Source organism: Carcharodon carcharias, chromosome 28 (assembly GCF_017639515.1).
Source record: "Carcharodon carcharias isolate sCarCar2 chromosome 28, sCarCar2.pri, whole genome shotgun sequence".
Classification (NCBI taxonomy): domain Eukaryota; kingdom Metazoa; phylum Chordata; class Chondrichthyes; order Lamniformes; family Lamnidae; genus Carcharodon; species Carcharodon carcharias.
Genome location: NC_054494.1, coordinates 22,362,495 through 22,379,451, shown reverse-complemented (window position 1 = coordinate 22,379,451; position 16,957 = coordinate 22,362,495). Strand labels below are relative to the sequence as shown.

The 16,957-nt window shown below is 41.1% G+C and overlaps 1 protein-coding gene across 1 annotated transcript in view; it reads right to left on the bottom strand.

Annotated features, from left to right (window-relative positions):
- The window catches only part of chuk (component of inhibitor of nuclear factor kappa B kinase complex), a 92,549-nt gene that overhangs the window by 9,380 nt on the left and 66,212 nt on the right, over positions 1 to 16,957 (bottom strand). Inside the window, exons 15-18 of the mRNA XM_041176390.1 lie at positions 12,989 to 13,050; positions 8,278 to 8,387; positions 6,906 to 6,955; positions 5,534 to 5,633 (exon numbers count right to left, since the gene is read on the bottom strand). Coding sequence (XP_041032324.1) covers positions 5,534 to 5,633; positions 6,906 to 6,955; positions 8,278 to 8,387; positions 12,989 to 13,050 — 322 coding nt within the window. The remainder of the gene's footprint in view (positions 1 to 5,533; positions 5,634 to 6,905; positions 6,956 to 8,277; positions 8,388 to 12,988; positions 13,051 to 16,957) is intronic.

Sequence of the window (16,957 nt, the reverse complement as noted above, 5' to 3'; positions counted from 1 at the left end):
TGTAAAATTTTGCTTCATAACACACCTGTGAAGAGCCTTGGGATGTTTTATTATGTTAAAAATGCTATAAAAATACAAGATGCTGTTCTTTTCATCTCACCAATAAATGTAGTGCGCAGTAAAAGCCTTCTCTCACTCTGTCTTTTAAAGCTAAATAGTAGGAAACATAATCAGATCAGAAATTGTATTGTTATAACCATTTAGAAGCGTTATATAAAACATAGACATTATAGGTTCACCGGATCCAATTTTTATGCAGTGAGTGAGTTTTGTCACGCATGCATTTTTGAATTGCATAGGTAATGAATGCACCAACCGATATGGAGCAGAACTAAATAGGTCAGCAGGTGAAATAAATGACTGGGAACTAGTGAATACGGCCAGAAGGACTAAGAGGAAGAGCAGGCAGGGAGAAATTACTGAACACATTTGTTTCAATGCAAGAAGTATAACAGGCAAGGCAGATGAGCTTAAAGTTTGGATTAGTACTTGGGACTATGATGTTATTCCTATTACAGAGACTTGATTGAAGGATGGACGGGATTGGCAGATAAACGTTCCAGATGTTTCAGGCAGGATACAGAGGGATGTAGGAGAGGTGGGGGAGTTGCACTGCTGGTTAAGGAGAATATCACAGCTGTACGACAGGAGGACACCTCGGAGGGCTCATGCAGTGAGGCAATATTGGTAGAGCTCCGGAATAGGAAGGATGCAGTCACAATGTTGGGAGTTTACTATAGGCCTCCCAATTGCTGGTGGGAGATTGAGGAATAGTTATGTAGGCAGATTCTGGAAAGATGTAAAAGCAATAGGGTTGTTGCGGTGGGTGATTTTAACTTTCTCTATATTGACTGGGAATCACTTAGTGCTAGGGGTTTGGATGGTGCAGAATTTGTAAGGTGCATCCAGGAGGGCTTCCTGAGACAATATGTAGATAGTCCAACTAGGGAAGGGGCAATACTGGACCAGGTATTAGAGAATGAACCTGGCCAGGTGATCGAAGTTTCAGTCGGGAAGCATTTCGAGAAAAGTGACCATAATTCATTAAGTTTCAAGGTACTGGTGGATAAGGATAACAGGAGTCCTCGGGTCAAGGTGCTTAATTGGGGGAAGGCTAATTATAACAATATTAGGCAGGAACTGAGGAATCTAGACTGGAGGCGGATGTTTGAGGGCAAATCAAGAACTGATATGTGGGGGGCTTTCAAACATCAGTTGATAAGAATTCAGGACCGGCATGTTCCTGCTAGGATGAAGGATAAGTATGGCAAGTTTCAGGAACCTTGGATAACAAAGGATATTGTGAGATTAGTCAAAAAGAAAAGGGAAGCATTCGTAAGGGCTAGAAGGCTGGGAACAGATGAAGCCCGTGGAGAATATAAAGAAAGTAGGAAGAAACTTAAGCAAGGAGTCAGGAGGGCTAAAAGAGGTCATGAAAAGTTATTGGCAACCAGGATTAAGGAAAACCCTGAAGCCTTTTATACATATGTAAAAAGCAAGAGGGTAGCCAGGGAAAGGGTATGCCCACTCAGGGACAGAGGTGGGAATGTATGTGTGGAGCCAGGAGAAATGAGAGAGATATTAAATGAGTACTTCTCATCAGTATTCACCAAAGAGAAGGACTAGCGGTCGATTTGTCTAGGGAAGATAGCCTGGATCATGTTGAGATCAAAAAAAGAGGTGTTAGGCATCTTGAAGAATATTAAAGTGGATAAGTCCCCAGGGCCAAATGGGATCTACCCCAGAGTACTGTGGGAGGCAAGGGAGGAGATTACTGGGGCCTTGACAGAAATCTTTGTATCCTCACTGGCTACAGGTGAGGTCCCAGAGGACTGGAGAATGGCCAATGTTGTTCCATTGTTTAAGAAGGGTAGCAGGGATAATCCAGGAAATTACAGGCCGGGAGCCTTACGTCAGTGATAGGGAAATTATTGGAGAAGATTCTTCGTGACAGGATTTATTACCACTTGGCAGAACCCTTAGTGAGAGGCAGCATGGTTTTGTGAAGGGGAGGTCATGTCTCACTAACTTGATCGAGTTTTTCGAGGAAGTGACAAAGATGATCGACTATGGAAGGGCAGTGGATGTTATCTACATGGATTTCAGTAAGGCCTTTGACAAGATCTCTCATGGCAGACTGGTACAGAAGGCAAAGTCGCAAGAGATCACAGGTGAGCTGGCAAGATGGATACAGAATTGGCTTGGTCATGGAAGACAGTGGGTAGCAGTGGAAGGGTGCTTTTCTGAATGGAGAACTGTGACTAGTGGTGTTCAGCAGGGATCAGTGCTGGGACCTTTGCTGTTTGTAGTATACATAAATGATTTGGAGGAAAATGTAACTGGGCTAAATAGTAAGTTTGCAGACGACACTAAGGTTGGAGGATTTGCAGATAGCGAAGAGGATTGTCAAAGGATACAATGGGATATAGGTTGGTTGGAGACTTGGGCTGAGAAATGGCAGATGGAGTTTAATCTGGACAAATGCGAGGTAATGCATTTTGGAAGGTCTAATACAGGTAAGAATTATGCAGTAAATGGCAGAACCCTTAAGTGTATCGACGCGCAGAGGGATCTGGGTGTACAGATCCACAGGTCACTGAAAGTGGCAAAGCAGGTGGACAAGGTAGTCAGGAAGGCATATGGCACGCTTGCCTTCATTGGCAGGGGTACTGAGTATAAAAACTGGGAAGTCATGCTGCAGCTATATAGAACCTTGGTTAGGCCACACTTGGAATATTGCGTGCAATTCTGGTCGCCACATTACCAGAAGGATATAGAGGCTTTGGAGAGGGTGCAGAGGAGGTTTACCAGGATGCTGCCTGGTCTGGAGGTTATTAGCTATGAGGAGAGGTTGGAGATACTCGGATTGTTCTCACTGAGCGATGGAGATTGAGGGGCGACTTGATAGTAGTTTACAAAATTATAAGTGGCATGGACAGAGTAGATAGTCAGAAGCTTTTTCTCAGGGTGAAAGAGTCAATTACTAGGGCACCTAGATTTAAGGTGAGAGGAGAAAACTTTAGAGATGTGCGGGGCAAGTTTCTTACGCAGAGGGTAGTGAGTGTCTGGAATTTGCTGCCAGAGGAGGTGGTGGAAGCAGGTATGAGAGTGGTGTTTAAGAGGCAGCTTGACAAATACATGAATAGGATGGGAATAGAGGGATACGGACCCTGGTAGTGCAAAATGTTTTAGTTTGACAGGCAATATAATCGGCGCAGGCTTGGAGGGCTGAAGGGCCTGTTCCTGTGCTGTACTTTTCTTTGTTCTAAACAAAAGCATTTTCAAAATGTTAGGAGATACAAATGAGAAACTAAATTAAAAGGAAATTTGACTGTGGGCAAGAATAATGCAGCATATAATGATTATGCTGTCACGGAAGACATAACCTAAATTAATAAAACAAATCATAAGTTTTGTAAGGGCTTCCATGACAGAGTGTGGAGTCTGTTGCATAGTCCAGATCTTCTGTTCATTGGCTGTGGTGTGGTGTGGTTGCTAAAGGAATATTTTGCTATGTATCACAAAATACACTGCATAATGTGGCTGATGGGAACAAGCTTTTAATATTGAACAAGCAAGTAAATGTTGTCATCCACACAAACAGAATGAAAACAGCCCTACAGATTAAGTGGACGATGCAGCCCACAACTTTAATGGCAATTTTGAAAGTCTGCACAATGAGTCGAGGATCATGTATGTCATTAAAGATAAAACTGTATTAACATTCTGTATTTTTAATATCCAGTTGAAAAATTACATGGCCAATACAACTGATCTGCCAAACTGCAGCATTAATAACGTAAAGCAGTTAACAATATAATTACAATGACCAGAAACTAAACTGGACCTGCCACAAAAACGTCATGACTACAAGAACAGGTATCCTCCAGCGAGAGGCTCACATCCTGACTACCCAAGGCCTCTCAACCACTTGCAAGGTGCAAGTCAGGAGCATGAAAGAATACTTTCTACTCTCCACTTGCCTGCAAGGGTGCAGCTGCAACAACACTTGAAGTTCTGCAGGATAAGACAGTCTGCTTAGTCAGCGCTTCATCCACAAGCCTAAACATCCACTTTCTCTAACACTGGCGTACTGTGGCTATTATGTGTACAAGGATACTTTGCAGCAACTCAGAAAGGCTTAATAACAGCTTCCAAACCTTGCCCTTTATCGTGACTGAGTAAAAATCCTGGAAATCCCTTCCCAACAGCGCTGTGACAATGAACACCAGATGAACCAAAATGGTTCAGGAAAGCTTCCCACCACAACTTTTTCCAAGGACAATGAGGGGGGGGAAAAGAAATAAATGTTGGCCTTATAATGATGTTTATACCCAAGAATGAATTAAAAGAATTAAAGTGTTAAATTCAGTGACAACCAGTAAGAAGCTGAGCCAATAAATAGTGAATGAGTTACACCCATACAGATTTACACGAAAACACCAAAGGTAAATCTGTTAGTAATGAATAATGATCAACTGGAGATGAAATTCAGCCCACCTTCTCAAATGTGCAACTTTATAGGTCCCTCATCACAATTCTTACACAAACACCAGATTTACAAATTTTCATTTTTGTAGCAACTATAAATCATAGCCTATGTCTTTGTATTAAAAGCATAACTTAGAAATATTAAAATCATGGCACTCTAGCTTTTCAAAACAACACAATCTACATGCAAAATTAAATAAATACAACATTTCTTGTATAAGAACTGGTGGGAGGAAAGAAAACTGGTAACTTAAATCTAGTGCTATAGCTGATGCAGATACAAGTTTCAATGTTATAAATACTGGATGACAAGATGATTAAGCAGGAGGTATGCCTGAGCTTTTTAATTACTACTGTGCTCTTGTGCAGCTCAGGGGCTCATTGAAATATTTGTTGTAATCATTAACAGAATTTTCAAATCTATTCTTGGAATGCAGTGGTGCATGGAACCATTAAGATTGCACAAGTGACACATACATTTGATCTGCTACGATTATTTCAAAATGTGTTTTTTTTTAAGAACAATAAATTGATGCCCAATTTCTTGACCACTCTGATTGATGGCTTATTACCAACAATCTATTAATGGTATCCATCAAATGGCCACTATTCATATGCAAGTCTTGACATTGATTATTGACATTGAGCATGGGGGAGGGGGCACAGGTATTGCAGCAAAACCTGACCTTACTCTAATCCAACATCAATACATGCAGACACTCGGTGGGGGTCAATAGTCAGGAATCAGGGCAAGAATTATGGCTGATTTTTCTGCTCCCTAAGCCTATTGCAATGAGCTCCAATGGATTCCCCTTAAAACTGGCTCAACTGAACGGAAGATTGAGTTACAAAAACACATCGAATGAATTTTACCTGTGTTTTCTGTGTTTTTTTTAAAAATCACTCTTATATTTTCAGTAACAATCTTCCCAAAAAATTGCATGCTACTTCACTGTTAGCTTTATTGTAGACTGTATCACTGAAATGTTAATAAATCTTTCAACTACTTATAAACTGGCTCCAAAAACTTGGGTATTCATACCTGAGGTGGGCATATAACTCCTTCAGCACCCGATCTTGATTCTGAACTGTTTGAACAATGATCTTTACCATTTCTGTACTGTCTCCATATTGATGTGAATCTTAAAACAGAATAACATATTACTATTTCACTTGGAAAGAGTATTTTTTGGAATGCATTGAACTTAGAATGATAAAGAAAAGCAAGCTGCTCTATCAATTATTTTGTAAAATAATCCTATTTCTAGCACTTGTACATGGAGCCTGCACTGAAATATTTCAAAAGGCCAGATGCACTGGAACATATCTATTCAATAATATTGATGGCAGTGGGATTGGTGCCATCTGTTAACAGACAAATCATCCTCCACACTCTGAGGTTATTTGTTTTGAAGAGACTAAAATAAATTGCCCCATAACCAGGTTGTTAACAGGTCAAAGATAGACCAATTCCACTGCCACCAATGTTATTGAGTAGATACACCAAGGCTTTAAGTGATTAGATGAGCATCAAATTTGTGCAGTGCCAAGGATTAAGATGGTACTGCTTTGTTCCAGGAGGTATCTAACCCAGGAAATTCCAACAATTAGTAGATGCTGCAGCGCATGTTTCTAGCACTAAAGCTCCTGCTCAAGCCAGACCAAAGCCCTGAATTCTATGACAGCGAATAGATTTGATGTGGACCGTGTCAATAAACCAAACAATTGGAGATGCATGAACGCAAGGACAGAAAAATGAGTCATTAAATTGAAAGTGATCTAATATATCATTTGTTTGGACAACAAATACTATTTCATTCCTATTACTCTGCCTATAAGGGTGATAGACACTGAAATTGCATTTAAAAAACACTTGGAAATACACTTGAGGTGGGCACTTTGCATGACAGTTGCTCAAATGCATTACCCAGAGACTGGTTACAAGAATACAGTCATATATTTAGAACTCAGTGACTGGGTTGAAAAGAGACAAGTATGGTTTTTGGTGAAACCATTGCTGCTAGGGGATAGCATGTGCCCACACTTTGGTCAGAAAGATGATCGTAATGTATCCCCATGCATTCTATGAGTTTTGCTGCTCATTTTCATTATTTATTCTATCCTAACATGGTTCCTCAAACTTCCACGCTCTTCCCTCTCTGCAACAGTTCCCAAATATTAATTCAGGCCCTCACAAATATTGACTGAGTTCAGACAAACCAGAGCATCACACAAAACTGGTTACTCTTCTTTCTGAGAAGGACCCGAACATCAGCTTGAAGTCAATGAGGATCAAATGTTTATGGGTTGTCAAGGATAAAATCTAATTATAAATCTGAGAAGTGTATTTTATTTGCTGTTCTACGTTCACAAAGATAAAGCTAAGTCTGCAGAGTTAAAAACGTGCACAATACCTTTAGGTTTTCCCTTGAGCTTCCTGTATAAATCAACGGCTTTCTGTTCTCTAGAAAGGAAAATTATGATTAGCAAAATGATTTATTATGTCAACATGCTTGTAAGTCAATCTAATGAATTGTTATGTCTGTTGAAGGACCATTACTTGCCATAAATAGTTCCTTTCATAAATTAATCCAAACGTGGATTATTGCACTGATCTGCTGAACGCATACTTATAGATTTTTCTGGTTTTATTCAATCTAAGCACAGTCTTAAAGCATTTGTCCCCATGAAAGCCCTGAACTAAATTATTGCTTTCTGTTCAACTACACAATATATTTCTAAACTTAAAGGAAAATGTATTTACCCTCCTGTTTGTTCAGGAGCAAAGCACTTCCCATATCTGTGTTGTCAGGTTCAAGTTCTGCATCTATTAACAGAACTGGACAATGATAGATTTGCTTGTCCTGAACCCAAATTTGGATTTTTTCCCACTCAAAAACAGATTCTATGCTATTCAATGAAATCACACCTTCTGACAATGATTGAGAAATAACAATGTCTAAAACACACTAAGTGATTGAATCAGATATGAACAGTAGTTTATAATCTATTTGACTATTGTTTTCCATGATATTGAATATGAAATTATTGTTCTTCTAGGAATCAATGTATGCCCTGTCAAGGGACTGGAGTGCTAAAAGGAAACACCTCTTTCAATTATATCTCCTGTATTCAAAAGTTTATTTTAAATATTTTCATTAAAAAAATATGATTTTGGTTATTGTCAGTGCATAGCAATTGGCCTCAGTATCCAAGGTTCTGCAGAGCAAACTTCTTAAAAGGAGAAAAACTGTAGTTTAAAGGGGCAGGGTACTGGAGGAAAAATTCCTGGAACCATTTAAGAAATATTTGGGTGCTGTAGGCATTTTCTGAATGGATGAGTTAGAATAGACTGAATGGCCTTATCAAATCTGTATCTACATTTACATGGGTGGCAATTAAAGCATGTCTGCATATTTTCATGATTGTTGCGGCAGCGGAAACAAAGATATTTGAGACTCTCTGCACAATATCCTTTTATTGTATATTTTATCACTACAGTCACTCTTGACTGGAGAAGAGCAATGAGTTTAATATAAAAAATTAAACAGAAATGAGCAGAACTGAGTTTGTATTGAGACTTAATAGCCATCAAGAAGTCAAGACTTTTGGCAGTTAATCCTGCTCTTATTCTTTGAATTAAGACTGACTAGGGATTGAAGATGGTATTTTGACCACTGCGTTAACCCACTGATTTTCACAATTTTCTTTTAGGAAGATACCAGTTGCCGCTTTAGAAGATTATGCAGACATCTATTGTATGAGGAATAATAATTTTTTTCTTACAGGTTTTCCATAACATCTCCCTGACGTCTTGCATATGGGCTCCTCTGCAGTTCCACTATTTCACTGTGCAGTCCCACAATTTGTTCTTCCAAATGACCAATTTCAGCAGCCTAAAATGTCCAAAACATGCTTCTGTAAATGAAATGGGCTGTAGATTTCATTATTGCTGCTATGCTTGAAGTGAAATATCCCAAAAAGGCTGTTAAATATAGAATAATTAGCTTATTCAGTTGCTTAGATATACATATAGAATATCTGATGGACAGTAATAGGGCTGCATCTCTCCCTCTACGCCATTATAGAAATAGGCAATAACATAGTCTAACTTCCTACTATTGCCTTTCACCATTTGCCTAAGAAGGATGCACTTAGGCAATGTATTGCCAAATCTAAGGAGTCACATCAAGTCCTCAGAATTGGCATTCCATTGGTGTTACAGCAATTTTTAAACTGGTCAGATTTCTGCACTGTTGATGGGGACAATCTCCAAGTTTGACCTCCTTACATGAGCAGTTTTGTCTTAAAGTTGCTCTGCCAGCTCAAATGAATGTAGCAAAATGATTCTAGTACCAATAACCAAACTGTGCTTTACTTTTACCATAAGACTGAAAAATGCGGCTCAACCCTTTACCAGCAATGTGCCAACTGTATGCTGCTGCAGTTGGCACAGATTTCAAAACCAGTCCGTATGCCATCAACATAAATTTAATTTCATCCCTTCCCAGTTCAGGTTGATCAATTTGAGCCATTAAATAGCAATGTATAAATACAAGGTGCTATTGTTATTGTTAAGTAGATGCAAGTATGTGATTATGCAAATGAATTAAATGCCCCTTTCCCCCAAACTGCATGCAAAAGCACAAAGGTGCAGCTGTTTGTTTACATGCTCAAGTTTTGAAAGATATTTTTGCACTGCTGAACAACCAGCCAAAAATAACTTATAAACACAAGCAACACAACGTTGTTTGTATTCCTCACTACCCTTGGCATAGCATGGTGATAAGTTAGTGTTCTTTGAGTAAAACAATGAGTATATTGTGAGTCTGAAACACCATATCCTAAATTTTAATGAAAAAATTTTTTTTAAACTTCTTCAGGATTCATCTCACATACAGAGGCATTAGAAACTGGCCTGTTGTTTGCCTTATGCACACATATATTTGCACAGTTTTACTTCCTGCTTTAGCTCAAACAGGAAAATTAGCTTTCTGGAGGTTAAATTTTAAAATCCATCTTTACTTCAAACAACTGCAGTGCTAACTACAAAAACAGAATTACCTGGAAAAACTCAGCAGGTCTGGCAGCATCGGCGGAGAAGAAAAGAGTTGACGTTTCGAGTCCTCATGACCCTTCGACAGAACTTGAGTTCGAGTCCAAGAAAGAGTTGAAATATAAGCTGGTTTAAGGTGTGTGTGTGTGTGTGTGTGTGTGTGTGGGGGGGGGGCGCGGAGAGAGAGAGAGAGAGAGAAGTTTGGGGGGGGGTGTGGTTGTAGGGACAAACAAGCAGTGATAGAAGCAGATCATCAAAAGATGTCATCAATAGAACAAAAGGTGTTAAAGTTGGTGATATTATCTAAACGAATGTGCTAATTAAGAATGGATGGTAGGGCACTCAAGGTATAGCTCTAGTGGGGGTGGGGAGAGCATAAAAGATTTTAAAATATTTAAAAATAATGGAAATAGGTGGGAAAAGAAAAATCTATATAATTTATTGGAAAAAAAGGAAGGGGGAAACAGAAAGGGGGTGGGGATGGGGGAGGGAGCTCACGACCTAAAGTTGTTGAATTCAATATTCAGTCCGGAAGGCTGTAAAGTGCCTAGTCGGAAGATGAGGTGTTGTTCCTCCAGTTTGCATTGGGCTTCACTGGAACAATGCAGCAAGCCAAGGACAGACATGTGGGCAAGAGGGCAGGGTGGAGTGTTAAAATGGCAAGCGACAGGGAGGTTTGGGTCATTCTTGTGGACAGACCGCAGGTGTTCTGCAAAACGGTCGCCCAGTTTACGTTTGGTCTCTCCAATGTAGAGGAGACCACATTGGGAGCAACGAATGCAGTAGACTAAGTTGGGGGAAATGCAAGTGAAATGTTGCTTCACTTGAAAGGAGTGTTTGGGTCCTTGGACGGTGAGGAGAGAGGAAGTAAAGGGGCAGTTGTTGCACCTTTTGCGTGGGCATGGGGTGGTGCCATAGGAGGGGGTTGAGGAGTAGGGGGTGATGGAGGAGTGGACCAGGGTGTCCCAGAGGGAGCGATCCCTGCGGAATGCCGATGGGGGGGGTGAAGGGAAGATGTGTTTGGTGGTGGCATCATGCTGGAGTTGGCGGAAATGGCGGAGCATGATCCTTTGAATGCGGAGGCTGATGGGGTGATAAGTGAGGACAAGGGGGACCCTATCATGTTTCTGGGAGGGAGGAGAAGGCGTGAGGGCGGATGCACGGGAGATGGGCCGGACACGGTCGAGGGCCCTGTCAACGACCGTGGGTGGAAAACCTCGGTTAAGGAAGAAGGAGGACATGTCAGAGGAACTGTTTTTGAAGGTAGCATCATTGGAACAGATGCGACGGAGGCGAAGGAACTGAGAGAATGGGATGGAGTCCTTACAGGAAGCGGGGTGTGAGGAGCTGTAGTCGAAGTAGCTGTGGGAGTCGGTAGGTTTGTAATGGATATTGGTGGACAGTCTATCACCACAGATTGAGACAGAGAGGTCAAGGAAGGGAAGGGAAGTGTCAGAGATGGACCATGTGAAAATGATGGAGGGGTGGAGATTGGAAGCAAAATTAATAAATTTTTCCAAGTCCCGACGAGTGCATGAAGCGGCACCGAAGTAATCATCGATGTACCGGAGAAAGAGTTGTGGAAGGGGGCTGGAGTAGGACTGGAACAAGGAATGTTCCACATACCCCATAAAGAGACAGGCATAGCTGGGGCCCATGCGGGTACCCACAGCCACACCTTTTATTTGGAGGAAGTGAGAGGAGTTGAAGGAGAAATTGCTCAGCATGAGAACAAGTTCAGCCAGACGGAGGAGAGTAGTGGTGGATGGGGATTGTTCGGGCCTCTGTTTGAGGAAGAAGCTAAGGACCCTCAGACCATTCTGGTGGGGGATGGAGGTGTAGAGGGATTAGACGTCCATGGTGAAGAGGAAGCAGTTGGGGCCAGGGAACTGGAAATTGTTGATGTGACGTAAGGTGTCAGAGGAATCACGGATGTAGGTGGGAAGGGACTGGACAAGGGGAGAGAGAAGGAGTCAAGATAACGAGAAATGAGTTCTGTGGGGCAGTGAAGCCCAACGCAAACTGGAGGAACAACACCTCATCTTCCGACTAGGCACTCTACAGCCTTCCGGACTGAATATTGAATTCAACAACTTTAGGTCGTGAGCTCCCTCCCCCATCCCCACCCCCTTTCTGTTTCCCCCTTCCTTTTTTTTCCAATAAATTATATAGATTTTTCTTTTCCCACCTATTTCCATTATTTTTAAATATTTTAAAATCTTTTATGCTCTCTCCACCCCCACTAGAGCTATACCTTGAGTGCCCATTCTTAATTAGCACATTCGTTTAGATAATATCACCAACTTTAACACCTATGTGTTCTTTTGTTCTATTGTTGTTGACATCTTTTGATGATCTGCTTCTATCACTGCTTGTTTGTCTCTACAACCACACCCCCCTCCACTTCTCTCTCTCTCTCTCTCTCTCCGCACCCCCCCCCCACCCCCCCCAACACACACACACACACACACACCTTAAACCAACTTATATTTCAACTCTTTCTTGGACTCGAACTCAAGTTCTGTCAAAGGGTCATGAGGACTCGAAACGTCAACTCTTTTCTTCTCCGCCGATGCTGCCAGACCTGCTGAGTTTTTCCAGGTAATTCTGTTTTTGTTTTTGGATTTCCAGCATCCGCAGTTTTTTTGTTTTTATCTGCAGTGCTAACTGCTGACATGTTGTTTAAGGGAGGAACAAAGTGCCATTTAAATGCTGTTCTTGTGCTAGTAGCTGGTCAGAAAAGCTATGTGTACAATTAAATGCTATATCACTGTACCAGCTCCAAAACTGGGTCAAATGTGTCATTAAGTTTTTTAAAAAGCACACGTTTTACTAACTGGTACTTTACTTCCTCAGCTACAAACAACTGTTTATTAATTTACTATTTTAAGTCAAGGGAAATTAAAAAGATACTTAGTAATGTATATTTCATGTTCACAAATTGTAACAATTGTAGCATTGTAACAAGGTGCAGCCAGAGGAAAATGTTGACAAATTTGAACCCGAGAATCTTTGGAGCGTATATATTCAGTTGGTACAAGGCTGAGTCATAGACTTTCCATACCCTTATCCCAGGAGCACAGCTGTAAACAGCATTACTGTCATGATCTCCTGCACAAACACCAAATAAACAAAGCACTGTGTTTTGATCTTTCTCACTGACAGGGCCAATAAAAAGCTAATCATCCCAGTACTCCAAAGAACATATCATGGTTGTGTAAAAGGTCACCAGAAATATACATTAATTCAAACAATCATTCATTTAGTGGAGCTAACATTCCACTTATACTGTTAAATCATCCCAGAGTGCTGTAGACTGCATTGAACATCAGAATTTTTAATATGTTACTTATCATTCAGTAAATTTTGAAGCATAAAATTAGGAATGATTCCTTCCAGTTAAACAATTTTAAGCACTAACAAAGCTTGTGATTTACTCACCTGTTTACAAGCTTCTGCCTTCTCCTCCATTTCCTTCCATGCTTTCAACATCTTCTCAGAGGCTAAGAATAAAAATGTACTTTCATTTCTAACTTAAAATTCACAAAGATCTTAATAAACAACTTATTTTACCTCAAATTTCAAAATCAGTTTTCATCCAAACATCATGGCAGCAGTTCCTCAGGATAGTGTCCTGGGCCTAACCATCTTCAGCTGCTTCATCAATGACCTTCCTTCTATCATAAGGTCACAAGTGGGGAAATTCGCTGAAAGATCACACAATGTTGAGCACCATTTACGACTCCTCAGATACTGAAGCAGTCCACGTCCAAATGCAGCAAGACTTGGACAATATGCAGACTTGGGCTGACAAATGGCAAGTAAAATTCACGTACACAAGTGCCAGGCAATCGCAGATTCACAGAATTGTTACAGTGTAGAAGGTGGCCATTTGGCCCTTCGCGTCTGCACCGGCTCTCTGAGCATTTTAACTTAAGTGCCAACCTCCTGCCTTTTCCTCGTAACACTGCACATTGTTCCTATTTAAATAATCATCCAATGCCCTCTTGAATGTCTCAATAAACCTGCCTCCCCCACACTTCCAGGCAATGCATTCCAAACCCTAACTACTCATGATGTGAAAAGTTTTTTCGTCTTGCATTTGCTTCTTTTTCAAAACACTTTAAAATTGTGCCCTCGGGTTCATAATCTGTTTATGAGTGGGAATAGTTTCTCCCTATCTTCTCTGTCCAGACCCCTCATAACTTTGAAAAGTTCTATCAAATCTCCTCTGAGCCTTCTCCTCTCCAAGGAAAACAGTCCCAACTTCTCCAATCTTTCCTCATAACTTAAGTGTCTCATCCCTGGAACCATTCTCATAAACCTCTTCTGCATTCTCTCCAATGTGTTCACATCCTTCCTGCCCAGAACTGTACACAATACTCCAGTTGAGGTCTAACCAGTGTTTTATATAAGTTTGTCATAACCTCCCTGCTCTTGTACTCTATGCCCCTATTAATGAAGCCTAGAATACTGAATACTATGGAAACAGCTCTCTATACCTGTCCTGCCACCTTTAATGTCTTAGGTACATTTACACCCAGGTATCTCTGTTCCTGAGCACTCTTTAGAAGAGTATCCTTTATTTTATATCATGCTCTTTGTACCAAAGGGTCCAAATAGCGACCCCTGGGGAACTCCACAAACAAACCTTCTTCCAGCCCGAAAAATTCCTATTAACCATTGCTCTGTTTCCTACCCCTCAGCCAATGTTGTATCCATGTTGCCACTGTCATTTTTATTCCATGACTTATAACTTTCCTCGCGAGACTGTTGTGTGGCACTGTATCGAACACATTTTGGAAGTCCATATAAACCACATGAACAGCCTTGACCTCATCAGCCATCTCTGTTAGCTTTTCAAAATACTCCAGCAAATTAGTTAGACACGATTTTCCTTTAACAAATCCATGCTGACTCTTCTGAATCAATCCACATTTTTCCATGAGACTATTAATTCTATCCCGAATAATTGTTTCTCCATCTCCAACAGAGAATCTAACCATTGCCCTGTGACATTCACTGATGTTACCATTGCTGAATCCCCCACTATCAACATCCTGGGGGTTATCATCAACCAGACACTGAACTAGACTAGCTATATAAATACTGTGGCTACAAGAGCAGGTCAGAGGCTAGGAATCTTGTAGTGAGTAACTCACCTCCTGACTCCCCAAAGCCTATCCACAAGGCACAAATCAGGAATGTGATGGAATATTCTCCACTTGCCTGGATGAGTGCAGTTCCAAAAATACTCAAGAAGCTTGACAGCATCCAGGGCAAAGCAGCTCACTTGACTGGCACCCCTTCCACAAACATTCACTCACTCCACTACTGACAAACAGTAGCAGCAGTGCGTACCAGGTACAAGATGTACTGCAGAAACACACCAAGGCTCCTTTGGCAATTCCTTCCAAACCCAAGACCACTGCCATCTAGAAGGACAAGGGCAGCAGATGCATGGGAACACCAACACCTGGAAGTTCCCCTCCAAGTCACTCACCACTCTGACTTGGAAATATATCGCCATTCCATCACCGTCGCCAGGTCAAAATCCTGCAACTCCCTCCATAACAGCATTGTGGGTGTCCCTACACCACGTGGACGGCAGCGGTTCAAGAAAGCAGCTCACTGCCACCTTCTCAAGAACAATCAGAGATGGGCAATAAATGCTGCCCTAGCCAGTGACGCCCACATCCCGTGAATAGATAAGAAAACAAATTCCTAAGGCAATTATAAGTCGTAAAAACTACAATAAACATATTGTCTGAAGAACTGTCAGGAAAGACGAAGAAGCACATAAGTATTTTAGGAATAAAAAAATGGGCACGCAATTCAATAAGCCAGTGTTTCTTGCCCTGAAGATAGAAAATACGGATTTACATGTTTTCTTACCATTTCCCTTAATCTGTTTGCTCACACTCTAGTAACGCTCCCGATTGCTCTTCAAACTCACTTATACTCACCACCTCAATGGCCTTGCCTAGTATTTCACAAGACTATTGTAGCTTCTTCTTATTCCTAACTGATTTTTAAACTTGCATCAATCCATGTGTGAACTTTTCACCACAGCAAACAATCTGCCTGGACCAATTTTATTAACTCTTTTCAAAATTCCTTAGTAATTTTCCTTGCTGCCTTACACTAATATCTGCATGCACACAAACTTGAAAGACAAGTACTGTTTAAAGCATCAAAGAAACAAGATTTCCATCTTTTAAAGTTTCTGTTTAAATAACACAAAAAATTTGGTCATAAAAGCTTTGCAATACAAAAGGTAAAGAGATGTTTGATGAGCTTAAGGACAGCACCACACAGACCTGCTTCTGATTTCAAATAGTTGGGAGTTTTGCTTCTTTTCATTGAACTTGAGTGTTTAATATGGAATTTGTTTTAGCAATGCAGTACAATAACAAAAATACAGTATATTGGTTACAAAATTATCAAGGAAGTGTCTAAGTAGTAGCACTTTGGACTCTGAAGCAGTCAGAAATGCCTGCTTTTACAATCCTGACAATTCCCAGTACACCAATTCTCTGACACCTCCTGCCTACTTCCCCCTGGACCCATTACTCCACCACCAAACATCAAGCCATCACTTGCGAGATTGTCAGTGGTCTCATATGTTCTGGAATTCTTCCCTCCATAACTTCTAACCTCACAGCCCACTTCCACCTCTTTCCAAGATCCACAAACAGGAAAGCCCTGGTAGAGTCAAAGCAGAAATTGCCATAATTTTTCAGTCTGCATTGGACTCAGGGGTGGTGCCAAAGGACTAGAGAATTGCAAACATTACACCCTTGTTCAAAAAAGGGTGTAAAGGTAAGCCTAGCAACCACTGGCCAGTTAGTTTAACTTAGGTGGTGAGGAAACTCTAGTAGCAACAATTTGGGACAAAATTAATAGTCAGCATGGACAAATGCGGGTTGATTAAGGAAAGCCAACATGGATTTAAGGGAAAATCATGTTTACTAACTTGGGGCTGAATTCTCCCCCCGTTGTGGGGGGAAGTTGATGGGCGGGTGCATATGGGCACGCTTCCAATTGGCGCATCCGATTGGAGGCGCAATGCCATTTTATGTGGGTGGGCCAATTAAGGCCCGCCCAGCATGACACCAGCACAGAAGCGCTATGTGCTCCCGGTGCGGGGAGGGGGGGTTCCCAAAATCGAGAGTGCGCTCTTTCACGCATGCGCATGAATGAGCGCACACATCTCCCTGAGGCTAAGTGCTGCATCAGGGAGATCGGCTGCAAATGTAAGACAAAAATAGAAAAATAAAATTTCCCTTACATGTCCCCTCATGTGACAATGAGTTGGGACAGGGCCATAAATTTTACAAAATCTTTATTAAAATTTTTTAAAGCCTACATGAAACCTCATCTTGTCCGTGGATGAGATTTCATGTTTTT